General features: G+C 42.4%; 1 protein-coding gene across 1 annotated transcript in view; it reads left to right on the forward strand.

Annotated features, from left to right (window-relative positions):
* c2cd2 (C2 calcium dependent domain containing 2) overlaps positions 1 to 15322 on the forward strand; it is a 26789-nt gene extending 11467 nt beyond the window's left edge. The window contains exons 7-13 of the mRNA XM_080549382.1: positions 1 to 48; positions 312 to 376; positions 624 to 739; positions 901 to 1069; positions 1736 to 1974; positions 2751 to 3015; positions 12959 to 15322. The exon at positions 1 to 48 is cut by the window's left edge and continues 61 nt beyond it. Of these exons, the coding sequence (XP_080405508.1) occupies positions 1 to 48; positions 312 to 376; positions 624 to 739; positions 901 to 1069; positions 1736 to 1974; positions 2751 to 3015; positions 12959 to 13185 (1129 nt within the window). The 3' untranslated portion in view covers positions 13186 to 15322. The remainder of the gene's footprint in view (positions 49 to 311; positions 377 to 623; positions 740 to 900; positions 1070 to 1735; positions 1975 to 2750; positions 3016 to 12958) is intronic.
* Positions 15323 to 19635: the final 4313 nt, after the last annotated feature.

Here is a 19635-nt window from a genome sequence, read left to right on the forward strand (position 1 = left end):
AGTGCTAAAGAACACAGCCAGCCCTTCCTGGGACCAGCCCTTCATCTTGTGAGTCCAACAATACTGCTACTTCTGCTACTTCTGCTGCCAGAGATGGGATTGATTTAGAGAGAGTCTCTGGTCTCTAAGCCAGACCTGTTTCAATAGGAAAAACAATCCTGTTTAGCCATTCTAATGGCTTGTGAGCCTGATGTCCTAGTAAACATTTGCCACCTGGCCTGATTTTGACCCCCCCCCCCCCCTCCCTTCTGTACCGCGGTCTGTCTTTGTTTTGGTTTCTAAACTTTCTTCCCTCCCCTGTTTCTCACCAGTGAGCTGAACGGACGATCAAAAGAGCTCAATATTCAGCTGTTAGATGATGGAAAACCTCAGGAGAGTATGTATATGTGCTCCGTATCTCTGTTCAAACACAGGGAGAAGTAATGATGCTGATAATATATACCTAAAAAAGCTCATGTTCATTTTGAGAACAATTAAAGCATTTCATTCTTCTAAGAATATGCATGACATTCCTTGAACTAGTCTTTTTGTGTAAACAGTGTTTCCTTGACAGGTTATTCTTGTGAGCAGGGATATGTTCCTGCTATCAGCTAACAGATTGTAATGTATTTTCCCCCGGATAGGCTCCTTACTGGGTCAGGTGTCAGTGCCTTTTGATCTTGTAAAGAAACAACCCAAAGGACAGCAAACATTTGCACTTGTGACCAAAGACCAAGTGACAGGGTCACTTACCACTGAGGTAAGATAGATATGCATATGCAGTTAACATCGTGCCTAACACATAAACACGCTCAATTTGGCTCTTGATGTTGTATTCAATAACTTGCTAGCACTATTGTTTACCATCTTTCACCTCTATAATAATCATGCCATTGCCATCCCCCCCACCGCACTCCCCAGTTTACCTACCTGGAGCCGAGTGAGGTGAGGTCCTGGCAGACCCCCACGCCAGCCCCGACTAAGAGAGTGGAGATGGACCGCACAGTCATGCCCTGTGGCACTGTGGTCACCACCATCACAGCAGTGAAGAGTAAACCTGGTCGACCACTGCTGCCTGGCCTCACCATAGGTACTGTAGACACACTGACCTGACTGCACCAACATGATGGCCTCAGGACTGAGATATCCTATGTCTTATTCACATGCATACAATAGGCAACTGATTGTGGGGCTCGATAGTTGTTTTGGTTTGGGGATTCTTGGCTGTACTATGATTATTACTAGAGCTTACAGGACATTGGCTCAGATTATTGGATAATAATAATAATAATAATAATACATTAGACTTCTAGACACTCAAAGACGCTTTACAAACTGAAAAGATTGAGTAGTAAAATAAAAAGAAAGAAAGAAAAGAAAGTATAGGGGTCTAATTAATTTTTTGATTACTAAATCTAAATCTAGGTGTCTTTGTAGGACAATCTACTCTGTATACTGCAAGGAAATCTAGATTTTATGCAGAGAAGCGGCGAGAACAAGCAAGGCCAGCGTCCTCTCGACCGGCATTTTTTGAAAAGTGAAAAGTCTTACGAGTATGATCAATGTGATGTTAGCTAGCTACCTCTAAACATGGATTTGGCTGGGCATAAATTAATTAATTTGAGGTGGTAAACACAGTCTGGCTATCTTGTCTGTCTGGTTAACTTATTATGTATGGATAATGTATCTCGAATGTCATTCTTTATTATAGATGAACTATTTGACTGAAACTATGAAAAGTGTTCTGCGGTTTCAGAGTCCCCCTTGAAGCCTGCCACCAAGTCCAAGCTGTCAGAGAGGAGGGTGTCGGAGCAGCCGTCCATGCTGGGGGCCACGGTGAGCAAGGCCCTGTCCTCCTCAGACACGGAGCTGCTGATGCTGAACGGGACCGACCCCGTGGCCGAGGCCGCCATCCGCCAGCTCTACCAGTCAGCCAAGCAGAAGCTCAAGTCCCCCGTCAAGAAGAGCACCATCATCATCTCAGGAGTGGCTAAGGTACACCCAGCATAACTTGAGTACTGTCCAGTCATTTGGTCATCTGCAGCTAAGAAAGATCTAAGAAAACTCTAAATCACTCAAAACAAAGCTGCTAGATTAGCTCTCCACCGTTCAATGCGCACAAATGTTTTGGAAATGCATAGAAATCTGGCATGGCTTCCTGTAGAAGATAGATTACAATCCAGTCTTCTGGTCTTCTTCGGGAATGTCATAAATGACAAGAAACCACAGGACTTTTCTGACCAAGTAGTGTATATCAGAAATGAAAATAACTATCTGACCAGACAGGCCATTTCAGGATATCTCTTACCACCTAGACCTAGGAGGACAAATCTACTGTAATTTACTGAGCCATTACAGGATGGAACTCTTTACCCAAGCATGTTAGTAAAACTAATTCTAGATGCACTTTCAAGAAACCAATAAAAGAGCACTTAATACAATTAACTCTGAATGAACAGTCGATGATTTATCTTGTTTGCTGATCTGTTATTTCATTTCTTTTCTTAGTTTTTTTTCTTTTTTATTATTCCTTTCTTTTGTTATTATGATGCATGTATGTATACAATGTTTACAAGTGTCTGTATGTATATAATGTTGACAATTGTCCAAATATGATTTTTGTGTCGGACCCCAGGAAGACTAGCTTATGTCATGGCATTAGGTAATGGGGATCCGAATAAACAAACAAACAAACTTGTCGACCTTTCTAGAGGTTCTCGAGTTAAAGTGTATGGACACTCACTATGTTTGTTTTTGACTCTGTTTCCCAGACTTCTCTGTCTCAGGACGACGAGATGGCTCTGATGGCAGGCTACGCTGCGGCGATGGACGCCTCTATGTCAGAGGGGGGTTCTCAGGATATCACTGTGGCCAACGCATCAGGAGCCAGTAGCCCCGTAGAGCTGTCGGACCCCCAGGAGGGCCCTAGTGGAGTGGGTCAGGCTCCACAGGACTGGGACAGTCAGGCAGGGGAGGACGCAGACAAAACCTCCCTGTCCCTGTGCGTCTCTGAGTCAGGCTCCAAGAAGAGCAGAGGTGAGAGCGCATGGAGGGTTCCTGCCTGGATTGAGCGAGTGGCTTTAGGGCAAACCCTAAATATGATTTCAATAACCAGTCAGAATAGCGTCCTAAAATGTTCCTTCTTGTATGTTTTTGATACCTTGTTAACCCTCTAACTTAACGTCATCACTAACCTCTGTAAGGAGTTCAGCTAACAGAGTTGAGTAGGCACTGTGACCTGTGTTAAAACCTTTTATCATGTAATGTATTGTTTAATATTGAATTACTTAAACAGTACTTAAACACTTCTTTGAAGCAGTGCTGCTCAGTAACATATTTCCTCATTCCATTTCCCACTTATCTTACTGTTCTCATGGCCCAGTGTTCCTAGTTGGCAGCACTGCACTGTGTTGTTGTCATTGTCCGTTTGTCTGTCAGTCTCTTGTTCTCATTTCTCATCCTTCCCTCCCTGTCTCCCACCTTTCCTTTTCACTTTCTTCTTTGCCAACTTAAAGAGGAAACCAATGCTAACCACATATTATGTCCTGAAGAGTAAGTTATCCATAAGCACTTTGTAGTAGTTTAGTAGTGAATAGACCAGAGGGCTACCCATTAGGCTTGGGCGCTTTTACCATTGAACCGTAAAACCTTGGCTCAGAAAAATAGCTTTTGTCAATATCGTCATAAAACCGTCATAAAACCGTCATAAAATGCTATATACAATAAATGCCTTGAGTGTTTGTCTGTGTGGTTAAGATGCTATGGAAGTGATGACAGAACTTCGTCCCTCCACTTCCTCTTCCATTCACACGTTACTTCCGCTCAGGCAGTGCTGCGCGTGTTTAACTGTCAACAAACTTTTTCGAACTTAACGTTCTGGCTGTTCTGTACGCTGTCATTCTCGCCCATCTACGAGTGACACTGGATTACTACTTTTGTCCCGTTGTTTTTTCATTCAACTTTTTACACCCGAGGACTTAACAACCGGTGAACTATACCGAACTTGAAGCAATGGAGACGGACAATGTGACTATTAACACAGGTGTGATATGATGGACCAGCAGAGAATGTTCTAGAAAGAGCTGTTGGAACAACGGGAGCATAGTTTTATATAGCAGTATTATAGCTTTATATAGTTTTATATAGCAGTATTATAACTTAATATAGTTTTATATAGCAGTATTATAGCTTTATATAGTTTTATATAGCAATAATATAGCTTTATATAGTTTTATATAGCAATAATATAGCTTTATATAGTTTAAATAGCAATAATATAGCTTTATATAGCTTTATATAGCAGTATTATAGCAATAATATAGTTTTATATAGAAGTATTATAGCCATAATATAGTTTTATATAGCAGTATTATAGCCATAATATCGTTTTATATAGCAGTATTATAGTAATAATATAGCTTTATATAGCAGTATTATAGCCATAATATAGCTTTATATAGCAGTATTAAAGCAATAATATAGTTTTATATAGCAGTATTATAGCCATAATATAGCTTTATATAGCAGTATTATAACAATAATATAGTTTTATATAGCAGTATTATAGCAATAATATAGTTTTATATAGCAGTATTATAGCAATAATATAGCTTTATATAACAATTTAGTTTTATATAGCAATAATATTGCTTTATATAGCAGTATTATAGCCATAATATAGCTTTATATAGCAGTATTAAAGCAATAATATAGTTTTATATAGCAGTATTATAGCCATAATATAGCTTTATATAGCAGTATTATAACAATAATATAGTTTTATATAGCAGTATTAAAGCAATAATATAGTTTTATATAGCAGTATTATAGCCATAATATAGCTTTATATAGCAGTATTATAACAATAATATAGCTTTATATAGCAGTATTATAACAATAATATAGTTTTATATAGCAGTATTATAACAATAATATAGTTTTATATAGCAGTATTATAGCCATAATATAGTTTTATATAGCAGTATTATAGCCATAATATAGCTTTATATAGCAGTATTATAACAATAATATAGTTTTATATAGCAGTATTAAAGCAATAATATAGTTTTATATAGCAGTATTATAGCAATAATATAGTTTTATATAGCAGTATTATAGCCATAATATAGTTTTATATAGCAGTATTATAGCCATAATATAGTTTTATATAGCAGTATTATAACAATAATATAGTTTTATATAGCAGTATTATAGCAATAATATAGTTTTATATAGCAGTATTATAGCAATAATATAGCTTTATATAACAATAATATAGCTTTATATAGCTTTATATAGCAGTATTATAGCAATAATATAGTTTTATATAGAAGTATTATAGCCATAATATAGTTTTATATAGCAGTATTATAGCCATAATATCGTTTTATATAGCAGTATTATAGTAATAATATAGCTTTATATAGCAGTATTATAGCCATAATATAGCTTTATATAGCAGTATTAAAGCAATAATATAGTTTTATATAGCAGTATTATAGCCATAATATAGCTTTATATAGCAGTATTATAGCCATAATATAGTTTTATATAGCAGTATTATAACAATAATATAGTTTTATATAGCAGTATTATAGCAATAATATAGTTTTATATAGCAGTATTATAGCAATAATATAGCTTTATATAACAATAATTTAGTTTTATATAGCAATAATATTGCTTTATAAAGCAATACCGGTGACGCTTTCTAACCATAATGACCGAGGCAAACAACAAGACTTTACCGTGCCTGGCCAGACAGTTGTGCCCTGCTGCAGCCTGCACAGAACATGCCTGTTTATCAACCTAGAATAGGCTTGAATAGCCTAACGTTGTAGGATACACTTTTATGCCCATTTTATTACTGCCATTTTTGTTATTTATTGTTATTTTGTTATTATATTTTGATAAGATAAGAGCGAGACTGCTCTTTGTGGACTTCAGCTCTGCCTTCAACACCATCCTTCCAGACAGGCTAGTGACCAAACTACTAGACCTGGGACTATCACACTCTATATGTGCATGGATCAAGGACTTCCTGTCCGACCGCCCCCAGAGGGTGCGGGTGGGCTCCCACACCTCCACAGCCCTCAGACTCAGCACTGGGTCCCCCCAGGGCTGCGTGCTAAGCCCCATCCTCTACAACCTCTACACCTACGACTTCACCCCCGTCCACCCCAGCAACTCCATCGTAAAGTTTGCAGACGACACCACCGTGGTGGGCTGCATCTCGGGGGGGGGGGACGAGGCGGCGTACAGGGATGAGGTAGAGCAGCTGAGCAAGCTGTGCAAGGTTAACAACCTGCTGCTGAACCAGTCAAAGACCCAGGAAATCATCGTGGACTTCAGGAGGAAAAAATCTGAGCTCCAGCCCCTGCTCATCGACGGAGGGAGCGTGGAGAGAGTCTCTCAACCCTCCGATTCCTGGGGGTGCACATACAGGATGACCTGTCCTGGAAGAACAACACAGCAGCCATCATCAAGAAGGCACAACAGCGGCTCTTCTTCCTGAGAGTCCTCAGGAAAGACCACATCAGACATGCTGGTGGCCTTCTACCGCTGCGCAGTGGAGAGCATCCTCACCTACTGCATCTGCAACTGGTTCTCCAGCTGCACAGCCGCAGAGAGGAATGCGCTACAGAGAGTCGTGAGAACGGCCCAGAAGATCACCGGCGCCCCCCTCCCCTCTCTGGAAGAGCTGTACAACACACGCTGCCTCAGGAAGGCCTCCAAGATCTCCAGAGACCCATCCCACCCTGGGTACGAACACTTTGCTCGGCTGCCCTCGAACAGGCGGTACAGGACCATGGCCGCAAGGACAAACAGACTGAAGCTCAGCTTCTACCCCAGGGCCATCCAGGCCCTGAACACAGCAAAGACCTAGGTTCTGGGCCCTGGACAGTCTGGACGGATTGATGGCAGCTGCTGGATTGAAAATCAGGTGTAGTGCTGAGGCACAAATGTGTACATTTCAAGCCTGCAAACTGCGACACTTTAAATTAATGTGCAATAACACTATGTGCAATATGACAACCCTAGGGTACATAAGGTTGCAGAGAATAGGAAATGTTAGAATAGGTATAGCATAGCATAGAGTACAGCACAGTGTTTTATTTGTACAGTATAGTATAGTGGATAGTGTACATAGCCTTTATTTATGTAAACCAGCCCCTTTCCCTTCTTGTTTTTTTTTGTTTTTTTTTCTTTCCTAGCACCAGGGGAGCCCCCCCTCCCAAATGTTGTTGTTTGGTACCTGTACTGTATCAATGACAATAAAGACCATTCATTCATTCATAAGCCTACTGGATGCTATAGGCACTTTTTGTTTCTTTGATACCCTAAACCGTGGTTAAACCACTTTTATTTGGGGAATAATTTAAAAGTATAAACAATGTGAAACATACCAAGCCTCCTACCATCTGACCAAGCCTACTACCATCTGACCAAGCCTCCTACCATCTGACCAAGCCTACTACCATCTGACCAAGCCTCCTACCATCTGACCAAGCCTCCTACCATCTGACCAAGTCTACTACCATCTGACCCAGTCTACTACCATCTGACCCAGTCTACTACCATCTGACCAAGCCTCCTACCATCTGACCAAGTCTACTACCATCTGACCAAGCCTACTACCATCTGACCAAGCCTACTACCATCTGACCCAGTCTACTACCATCTGACCAAGTCTACTACCATCTGACCAAGTCTACTACCATCTGACCAAGTCTACTACCATCTGACCAAGCCTCCTACCATCTGACCAAGTCTACTACCATCTGACCAAGCCTACTACCATCTGACCAAGCCTACTACCATCTGACCAAGCCTCCTACCATCTGACCAAGTCTACTACCATCTGACCAAGCCTACTACCATCTGACCAAGCCTACTACCATCTGACCAAGCCTACTACCATCTGACCAAGCCTCCTACCATCTGACCAAGTCTACTACCATCTGACCAAGCCTCCTACCATCTGACCAAGTCTACTACCATCTGACCAAGCCTACTACCATCTGACCAAGCCTCCTACCATCTGACCAAGTCTACTACCATCTGACCAAGTCTACTACCATCTGACCAAGCCTACTACCATCTGACCAAGCCTCCTACCATCTGACCAAGCCTCCTACCATCTGACCAAGCCTCCTACCATCTGACCAAGCCTACTACCATCTGACCAAGTCTACTACCATCTGACCAAGTCTACTACCATCTGACCAAGTCTACTACCATCTGACCAAGCCTACTACCATCTGACCAAGTCTCCTACCATCTGACCAAGCCTCCTACCATCTGACCAAGTCTACTACCATCTGACCAAGTCTACTACCATCTGACCAAGCCTCCTACCATCTGACCAAGTCTACTACCATCTGACCAAGTCTACTACCATCTGACCAAGCCTACTACCATCTGACCAAGTCTACTACCATCTGACCCAGTCTACTACCATCTGACCAAGTCTCCTACCACCTGACCAAGTCTCCTACCATCTGACCAAGTCTACTACCATCTGAACAAGCCTACTACCATCTGACCAAGCCTCCTACCATCTGACCAAGCCTCCTACCATCTGACCAAGCCTCCTACCATCTGACCAAGCCTCCTACCATCTGACCAAGTCTACTACCATCTGACCAAGTCTACTACCATCTGACCAAGCCTACTACCATCTGACCAAGCCTCCTACCATCTGACCAAGCCTACTACCATCTGACCAAGTCTACTACCATCTGACCAAGCCTACTACCATCTGACCAAGCCTACTACCATCTGACCAAGCCTCCTACCATCTGACCAAGCCTACTACCATCTGACCAAGCCTCCTACCATCTGACCAAGTCTACTACCATCTGACCAAGTCTACTACCATCTGACCAAGTCTACTACCATCTGACCAAGCCTACTACCATCTGACCAAGCCTCCTACCATCTGACCCAGCCTACTACCATCTGACCAAGCCTACTACCATCTGACCCAGCCTACTACCATCTGACCAAGCCTACTACCATCTGACCAAGTCTACTACCATCTGACCAAGCCTACTACCATCTGACCAAGCCTACTACCATCTGACCAAGCCTCCTACCATCTGACCAAGCCTCCTACCATCTGACCAAGCCTACTACCATCTGACCAAGCCTACTACCATCTGACCAAGCCTACTACCATCTGACCAAGCCTACTACCATCTGACCAAGCCTACTACCATCTGACCCAGCCTCCTACCATCTGACCAAGCCTCCTACCATCTGACCAAGTCTACTACCATCTGACCAAGCCTACTACCATCTGAACAAGCCTACTACCATCTGACCAAGCCTCCTACCATCTGACCAAGCCTCCTACCATCTGACCAAGTCTACTACCATCTGACCAAGTCTACTACCATCTGACCAAGTCTACTACCATCTGACCAAGTCTACTACCATCTGACCAAGTCTACTACCATCTGACCAAGTCTACTACCATCTGACCAAGCCTACTACCATCTGACCAAGTCTACTACCATCTGACCAAGCCTACTACCATCTGACCAAGTCTACTATCATCTGACCAAGCCTACTACCATCTGACCAAGTCTACTACCATCTGACCAAGCCTCCTACCATCTGACCAAGCCTACTACCATCTGACCAAGCCTACTACCATCTGACCAAGTCTACTACCATCTGACCAAGCCTACTACCATCTGACCAAGTCTACTACCATCTGACCAAGCCTACTACCATCTGACCAAGCCTACTACCATCTGACCAAGCCTACTACCATCTGACCAAGTCTACTACCATCTGACCAAGCCTACTACCATCTGACCAAGCCTACTACCATCTGACCAAGTCTACTACCATCTGACCAAGCCTACTACCATCTGACCAAGCCTCCTACCATCTGACCAAGTCTACTACCATCTGACCAAGCCTACTACCATCTGACCAAGCCTACTACCATCTGACCAAGCCTCCTACCATCTGACCAAGTCTACTACCATCTGACCAAGCCTACTACCATCTGACCAAGCCTACTACCATCTGACCAAGCCTCCTACCATCTGACCAAGCCTACTACCATCTGACCAAGCCTCCTACCATCTGACCAAGCCTCCTACCATCTGACCAAGCCTCCTACCATCTGACCAAGCCTCCTACCATCTGACCAAGCCTCCTACCATCTGACCAAGCCTCCTACCATCTGACCAAGCCTCCTACCATCTGACCAAGCCTCCTACCATCTGACCAAGCCTACTACCATCTGACCAAGCCTCCTACCATCTGGGAAGCGGCAGCTGCAAAGTCTGAGACTTTCAGTGAGAGTAGGGTGGAGGGCAACAACATGCAGTCAGCGCAGTTCATGGTGCCTGCTCCCTTCAGATTGGTTTAATGCCGAGCTGATTTTTCTCTCACGATACAATTGACCACCATACAGTTGATTACCGCGGCCTGTGTGTAACCTTAAGATCCATTCGTTTGTAGGTTGAAAAAAGCATCAAGCTGAAAAATGAAAGAAGAATAAAAATGATATAATAGTTGATAGTCAAGAGCCTGAAAGATGGTGATCCAAATCTACTTTGTGTCCTTTTTTCTTATGTCTTTCTACTTTTTTGATTATGGTGTTGTCTGTATCCCCATACCCATATTTTCTTAGCTTTGAAGAGTGTGTCATGTTTCCTGAATGCTAAAATGGAGCCAGGTCTTTCTCTATACTTGAGACAATCCCTTAGGGTATATGTTAGCCTAGAATCTAGATATTCAGTGTGAGAAGGTTGTGCATATCTAGGCTCCAACTCCAAGATGTACAGTATATCTCAAAAGTGAGTACACCCTTTAGATTTTTGCAAATATTCTGTCATATCCTTTCAGGGGATAACACTATCTTAATGAAACTTTGATATAACTTAAAGTAGTCAGTGTGCTGCTTGAATAACAGTATAGATTTATTGTCCATTGAAAATTACTCAGTACACAGCTGTTAATGTCTAAACAGCTGCCAACAAAAGTGAGTACACCCCATAGTGAACATGTCTAAATTGTGCCCAAAGTGTCAATATGTTGTGTGACCACCATTGTTATCTAGCACTGCTTTAACCCTCCTGGGCATGGAATTCACCAGAGCTGCACAGGTTGCTTCTGGAATCTTCTTCCACTCCTCCATGATGACATCACGGAGCGCACGGATGTTGGACACCTTGCACTCCTCCACCTTCCTCTTGAGGATGCCCCACATGTGCTCAATTGGGTTTAGGTTGATTGATTGATTGATTGAGAATGTTTATTTTGGTCCCCTATACAATTCACAATACAGATATAAGAAAATGTACATAGTCACAATTTATAACATCAGGACCAAAAAGGTGTAGGCTGAAGCCGTGGCTTATTGCGCCTACCCTTGTTACATGTATGCATGTCCCCCCATGAATGCATAATCTGTATGTAGGTCTGGAGACATACTTGGCCAGTCCATCACCTTAACCTTCAGCTTCTTCAGCAAGGCCGTTGTCATCTTGGAGGTGTGTTTAGGGTCATTATCATGTTGGAAAACTGCCCTACGGCCCAGTTTCCGAAGAGAGGGGATCATGCTCTGCTGCAGGATGTCACAGTATATATTGGAATTCATGTGTCCCTCAATGAAATGCAGCTCCCCAGTGCCGGCAGCACTCATGCAGCCCCAGACCATGATGCTGCCACCACCATGCTTGACTGTAGGCAAAACACATTTGTCTTGGTACTCCTCACCAGGGTGCCGCCACACACGCCGGACAGCATCTGACCCAAACAGGTTTATTTTGGTCTCATCAGACCACAGGACATGGTTCCAGTAACTCATGTTCTTGGATTCATTGTCTTCAGCAAACTGTTTGCGGGCTTTCTTATGCATCGGTTTCAGAAGAGGCTTCTGTCTGGGGCGACGGCCATACAAACCGATTTGATGCAGTGTGCGGCGTATGGTCTGGGCACTGACAGGCTGACATCCCACTTCTGCAACCTCTGCAGCAATGCTGGAAGCACTCGCACGTCTATTTTTGGAAACCAACCTCTGGATATGACGCTGAGCACGTGGACTCAACTTATTTGGTCGACCCTGGCGAGGCCTGTTCCGAGGTAGTGGTGGTCTAGTGGATAGTGAGTTGGACTTGTGATCGGAAGGTTGTGAGTTCAAATCCCGCCTGAAACCACACCACTAGTGTGCCCTTGAGTAAGGCACTTAGCCCTCAGTTACTCCAGGGGGAAAGTCCCTGTAATTCGTAATTGTAAGTCGCTTTGGATTAAAAGCGTCTGCTAAATGGCAAAATTATTATTAAATTATTGAGTGGAACCTGTCCTGGAAAACCGCTGTATGATCTTAGCCACTGTGCTGCAACTCATTTTCAGGGTGTTGGCAATCTTCTTATAGCCAAGGCCATCTTTGTGAAGCGCAATAATCATTTTTTTCAGCCGCTCAGAGTTCCTTGCCATGAGGTGCCATGTTGTCCAGCATTCAGAGAGAATTGTGCCCAAAACACCAAATTTAACAGCCCTGCTTATCATTTACACCTGAATCCTTGTAACACTAACGAGTCACATGACACCAGGGCGGGAAAACAACATCATTGGGCACAATTAGGACATGTTCACTATGGGGTGTACTCACTTTTGTTGCCAGCTGTCTAGACATTAACAGCTGTGTACTGAGTAATTTTCAAAGGACAATACATCTATACTGTTATTCAAGCAGCACACCTGACTACTTTAAGTTATATCAAAGTTTCAGTAGGATAATGTTATCCCCTGAAAGGATATAACAGAATATGTGCAAAAATCTAAAGGGTGTACTCACTTTTGAGATATACTGTAAATTGTGCTTATATAAAACAAGAGTCCATGGTTTCTGGTGTTATTAGGGTAGAGGAGTACAGCTCCTTTGTCAGATTGTGTTTATGACCAGTGACTCTGGTTTCTCCCCTGTGTCCTCCATGGATAACCCCCTCCACAGGCAGCTTCCTGCAGAAGAGTGCCAAGCTGTTCTTCCGCCGGCGCCACCAGCGCAAGGACCCAGGGATGAGCCAGTCTCACAACGACCTGGTGTACCTGGAGCACCCAGTGATGGTGGACCGAGAACGCCGCACGGCTACCTTCAGCCGCATGCTCAACCGCAAGTTGCTGCCCAAGAGCAAGAGCAAAGCCAATGGCTCCACCACCACGGGGGAACAGCACGCGTGACCCCCCGCTCCTCCTGTGTCCTGTCCCCCAACGCGACCCCCTCCGCCACCTTGCACTGACTGAGTTCAACCCCAACCCATGACTCCTCAATTACAAGCTATGTGGAGGGGAAAGAAATCTCCCTCCCTTCTGTTCATTCTCCATCACTCTTTCTGGAGCAGAAATATTTGACCAAGAGTGTATGCGTGTGTGTGTGGGTGATGCTGTTCTGAATGAATTTCTCTATGTTCATGCCATTTCACAGATGATTTATTTTGTTTATTTCACTTGACGTTATGCAACATATTCTGTATTTGTGGCCTTCTAAACCACAGAGAGAACTACTGTTGGCCAATCCATCCCCTCCTCTCCCTTTACTTCTGAGTGTGTCTCATGGTGGCCAAGAGGGACCAAAGACTGAGAGAAGAGTGGTGTTGACATGATTTGCACATTTCTAGAAAAATGTTCTAGGTTGTACTCGAGCGTGATTTCAAATGCTTCTCAGTGCTATCACTAGAACTGCTCTTGTGGTAGAGGTTAGATAGCATCCATCTTGTGTATATAATTGCGATAAGAGTTTGATGTTTTGACAAAGGGAGCCGGTCTGTTCCACTGCAAGGCAGATTTCCGTGGGAGATGATAATGCTAATGTTATCATACCAGATATCTAATCATAACAAGTTCATTCAAACTCTGAGCTACTGTGAAAATCCTATGCCAGCCTAAAACTTCCAGACATTAACTCATCTGTTATCTAACTAATCGATTGTAAAAAGAAAAAAACAGACTCTTTGAGACATTAATCATATGTTGATTAACTTGTAAAGTCTCTTTCAGAAATTCCACAAAAACACTATTTCAAAACTGCAGTGACATCATGGAGAAAGGAAAAAAATGCAATATGTTGTTTGATATTAACATTTTTGAATGTTTTTTTTAATTATTATTTGTATCCCATTTCTTTAAAAATCTTATTGCAGTGTTTTAAATGATATGCAATTTACTCTTGTCTTCCTCATGATTTCCCCTCTTCACTACAGTTCTGTAGGGGCTTGTGATGTGAACAATGGAACCAAATGAAACCATGTACTTAGACAGAATGTGACAATTCTACATAGCATACCTGTTGTGTTCACTATGAAAGTGTTCATTCACTCATGCATTTCCACTGAATGACTGTGTCTTTGCTGTCTTTTTATTGTTTTAAGAAATATATCAGAGCTTTAAACATCGTCTGAATACAAAGGTTGAAAATCTATGGGAAATCTGAATGCTTTGGCTTTTACCTAGCTAATGATTGTATTAATATTTTTCTTAAGCAGGTAATTTAGTATGTGTTGTCTGAAATATCAGTTCCTTCACCCAACAGATGTAAACTACTGTTTTTCTCAGCAAGTAATCCTACTGAGAGAAGTGCTATAGGCTCTGATGAACATGGTTGTACTGGGATGGAGTGTTTACAAGGCTTTTAGACTGGAGAACTCCTCTACTGACAGACCGTAGGGGTATGCCCTCTACTGACAGACCGTAGGGGTATGCCCTCTACTGACAGACCGTAGGGGTATGCCCTCTACTGACAGACCGTAGGGGTATGCCCTCTACTGACAGACCGTAGGGGTATGCCCTCTACTGACAGACCGTAGGGGTATGCCCTCTACTGACAGACCGTAGGGGTATGCCCTCTACTGACAGACCGTAGGGGTATGCCCTCTTGGACATTATCCATGTTTCAGGTATAGTTTTCACTTGGGATAAGTGTGTTTCCCTGGCTTTCATCTTGTGTATTGGACCAGAGGTTTGTGGAATATTGCAAATGGCTTGAATAGAGATGAGAAGAGGCCCAGCCCAATTCCCTCACCTTCAACCATTTAACAACTGTATAATCAAGTAGCCCTGTTTTCATATCCATATATAACTCATTGATTATATCTGGTTGTGGAACGAAATTGCATGCCATTTCCGTTGGTCTAGTCCTAGAGATACTGTATGTGTTATGTTTGAACTGAGGTTGGTCAAATATTTACATAAGCTGGTAGGGTTTCCAATGGCCTGACTGCTCCCTGTTTTGGTAACTATCCTATGGTCTTTTATAGAGCCGCCTTGTAGCTTAAAGCCTATGCTGAAGCCCTGCAAAACCCTTTTAACCTCAGAAAAAAGGAATGTGGGCTGTTTTAACCATGTTTTTTTTTTTTTGCCTAATGGCTACCTGCAAGTACACAATTATGCATTCAGTAACCCTGTATGATAAAACAGCTTCCTGATGTTTTCTATTGCCATTGGCTGTGCAACGAAAACAAAACCTGAATGTCAGTCAATGCCATGCAGGGATTATTACAAATTAACATATCAGGTTTATCATCTTGAGCAATAAATATTGACTGAATAACTATCTGTGCTGCTCCTCTTTTATAAGTATGTCGTATTTCTCACTTACCTTTTGAGTATTTAGATCACCAAGGGCCGGTTTCAGAGACAAGGCTTAAGGCTAGTCCTGGACTAAATCACACTTTCAATGTAAAATCTCCATTGAAGATGTTTTTTAGTCTAGGATTAGGCTTAATCCTTGTCTGTGAAACCGGCCCCTAGTGTTAATCAAGTCTGTCTAAGTCAGAGTATTTAGATCACCTAGGGGCCGGTTTCACAGACAAGGCTTAAGCCTAATCCTAGACTAAAAAACATCTTCAATGGAGATTTTACATTGAAAGTGTGATTTAGTCCAGGACTAGGCTCAAGCCTTGTCTCTGAAACCGGCCCATAGTGTTAATCAAGACTGTCTAAATCAGGGGTCTCCCAGTGTTACTCTAAGTCAGGGGTCTCCTAGTGTTAATCTAAGTCAGGGGTCTCCTAGTGTTACTCTAAGTCAGGGGTCTCCTAGTGTTAATCTAAGTCAGGGGTCTCCTAGTGTTAATCTAAATCAGGGGTCTCCTAGTGTTAATCTAAGTCAGGGGTCTCCTAGTGTTAATCTAAGTCAGGGGTCTCCTAGTTTTAATCTAAGTCAGGGGTCTCCTAGTGTTAATCTAAATCAGGGGTCTCCTAGTGTTAATCTAAATCAGGGGTCTCCTAGTGTTAATCTAAGTCAGGGGTCTCCTAGTGTTACTCTAAGTCAGGGGTCTCCTAGTGTTAATCTAAGTCAGGGGTCTCCTAGTGTTAATCTAAATCAGGGGTCTCCTAGTGTTAATCTAAGTCAGGGGTCTCCTAGTGTTAATCTAAGTCAGGGGTCTCCTAGTGTTAATCTAAATCAGGGGTCTCCTAGTGTTAATCTAAATCAGGGGTCTCCTAGTATTAATCTAAGTCAGGGGTCTCCAACCTTTTTTCCTCTGAGAGCTACTTTGAAAAAACTGAAAGTGGCCGAGAGCGACTCATGTGTTATTACTTATGTGTTACTACTCATGTCTTACTACTCATGTCTTATTACTTACATGTATTCACACAGCGTATCAAAACACTCTGAAATTCATCATTAGTATGCTCTGTTTCAAATGTCAATGTGTAAGCTCACTATCTTCACATCAAAGTCATAGAAAACATTAGTATCTTCTGTATCAATGTATCACATCACCTCCATTCACATATCAAAAGCATATCATCATTTTATGGTCCACATTGGTCCAATTGGTGCATTCACATCAGTCATAGAAAACATAATTCTATTTTTTCACTTAGTCCTACTATTTTTTCTCCTTAAACTTATTTTCTGTATCCATATATAAATGTATCACATCACCTCCATTCACATATCTAAGCTTATAATTCTATGGTCCACATATGTGTAATAAGTGCATTCACCTTTTCTAGTCTTTTCAGTCAGAAAACAGTAGGCCTATATATATATATACAGGTGCTGGTCATATAATTAGAATATCATCAAAAAGTTGATTTATTTCAGTAATTCCATTCAAAAAGTGAAACTTGTATAATGTATACATTCATTCCACATAGACTGATATATTTCAAGTGTTTATTGCTTTTAATTTTGATGATTATTACTGACAACTAATGAAAACCCCAAATTTAGTATCTCAGAAAATTTGAATATTGTGAAAAGGTTCAATATTGAAGACCTCTGGTGCCACACTCTAATCAGCTAATTAACTCAAAACACCTGCAAACGCCTTTAAATGGTCCCTCAGTCCAGTTCTGTAGGCTACACAATCATGGGGAAGACTGCTGACCTGACAGTTGTCCAAAAGACGACCATTGACACCTTGCACAAGGAGGGCAAGACACAAAAGGTCATTGCTAAAGAGGCTGGCTGTTCACAGAGCTCTGTGTCCAAGCAAATTAATAGAGAGGTGAAGGGAAGGAAAAGATGTGGTAGAAAACAGTGTACAAGCAATAGGGATAACCGCACCCTGGAGAGGATTGTGAAACAAAGCCGATTCAAAAATGTGGGGGAGATTCACAAAGAGTGGACTGCAGCTGGAGTCAGTGCTTCAAGAACCACCACACACAGACGTATGCAAGACATGGGTTTCAGCTGTCGCATTCCTTGTGTCAAGCCACTCTTGAACAAGAGACAGCGTCAGAAGCGTCTCGCCTGGGCTAAAGACAAAAAGGACTGGGCTGCTGCTGAGTGGTCCAAAGTTATGTTCTCTGATGAAAGTCAATTTTGCATTTCCTTTGGAAATCAAGGTCCCAGAGTCTGGAGGAAGAGAGGAGAGGCACAGAATCCACGTTGCTTGAAGTCCAGTGTAAAGTTTCCACCGTCAGTGATGGTTTGGGGTGCCATGTCATCTGCTGGTGTTGGTCCACTGTGTTTTCTGAGGTCCAGGGTCAACGCAGCCGTCTACCAGGAAGTTTTAGAGCACTTCATGCTTCCTGCTGCTGACCAACTTTATGGAGATACAGATTTCATTTTCCAACAGGACTTGGCACCTGCACACAGTGCCAAAGCTACCAGTACCTGGTTTAAGGACCATGGTATCCCTGTTCTTAATTGGCCAGCAAACTCGCCTGACCTTAGCCCCATAGAAAATCTATGGGGTATTGTGAAGAGGAAGATGCGATGCGCCAGACCCAACAATGCAGAAGAGCTGAAGGCCACTATCAGAGCAACCTGGGCTCTCATAACACCTGAGCAGTGCCACAGACTGATGGACTCCATGCCACGCCGCATTGCTGCAGTAATTCAGGCAAAAGGAGCCCCAACTAAGTATTGAGTGCTGTACATGCTCATACTTTCCATGTTCCTACTTTTCAGTTGGCCAACATTTTAAAAAATTCTGTCTGACTGAGAGGTGTATGCTGGAGTGTATCCAAATAGGTTCACTCTTATAGAGTCATTTTAAATGCTCATCTGTCAGTCTTGTTCTGAATTTAGATTTCATTACATATCATATCATTCATTTTCATTCATATCCCATTCATATTCCAACTGCTCCATTGCATCCGACGTGTTTGAGACCCAGTCATACTATTATTATAATCATAAATAAACAAGATTGTTTCTTGTTTTCTGCTTTGAAGATTGTGCTATTCTTGTGTCCCAGGGTGATGGTGATGATGACAGATGATGATGTTATTTTGGTTATTTGTGATTCAGCACTAAAGATGAGTATCATTAGTATATTTGGAGGTTTTCATGTTCCACAACCTTTGAGCAACAAGAACTCGAGCAGTCGCATAATACTACAAAGCCCAGACTGCCCCTCCGCGGCTGATATCCGCTCCTGCGCGCTTTCTGGAGCGGATTGGAACCCGGAGTCAGGATTCAATAAATGAGTAGTCGTTTGGAAAACAGGTAACATGTTTATTTCAAACGTGTGCAGTTTAAGCAGATAATAAATATGCCATAGTGCAGATCGTATTCTTCTAGTGTGCATGGTTCACATAGGACCTCCCAGAGAGGCCAGAATCACGCCGTAGTGACATTGCAGCAGACTGGCTCCAGATGGGGTTGGCGTCTCCGTTCCATCCGCCATGCCGATTGTTCTTTGTTACATTTGCATTACTGAAGAAGACTGAGTCGGCTGAGATCGGAGTTAAAACCCGGCTAGAGTTTGAATCCAGCGAAATCCTGGATCCCGTCTCTACCGGATCGTGTTTATTTCTGGTCTCTCTGGCCGCAGAATCTGCTCGGGATCAGGAGGATCATGCATGCAGTGCACAGAACCATTTAACCCTTTCTGTTTTATCTTTCTTTTTTATCTCACAAAAGACAAGAACGGCCACTGCTGTAGCCATGTCCTTGTGAACTTAGTAAACCAATGTTTATCTGAAAGACAGCCTTTGCTGCAGGATGATTTATTATACATTATACATATTTATCAATACGTTTATAGCCTACAGCAAGGATCTGGTCACCCCCAGAACATTTCATGGTGTCTTCAAGTGTTTCAGATTACAATGCAATATTGAAAATGAGTAAAACAAATGCTTGGTGTGATTTTCTTCTGTGTGATAGTAGTTGTTTGTTAATGAGTAATTAGTTCATTATGCCCTGAAAAAGAAGAAAATATGATTACTTAGAAT

The sequence above is a fragment of the Nansenia antarctica genome, assembly GCF_963989245.1.
Source record: "Nansenia antarctica genome assembly, chromosome: 20".
Taxonomy (NCBI): Eukaryota; Metazoa; Chordata; class Actinopteri; order Argentiniformes; family Microstomatidae; genus Nansenia; species Nansenia antarctica.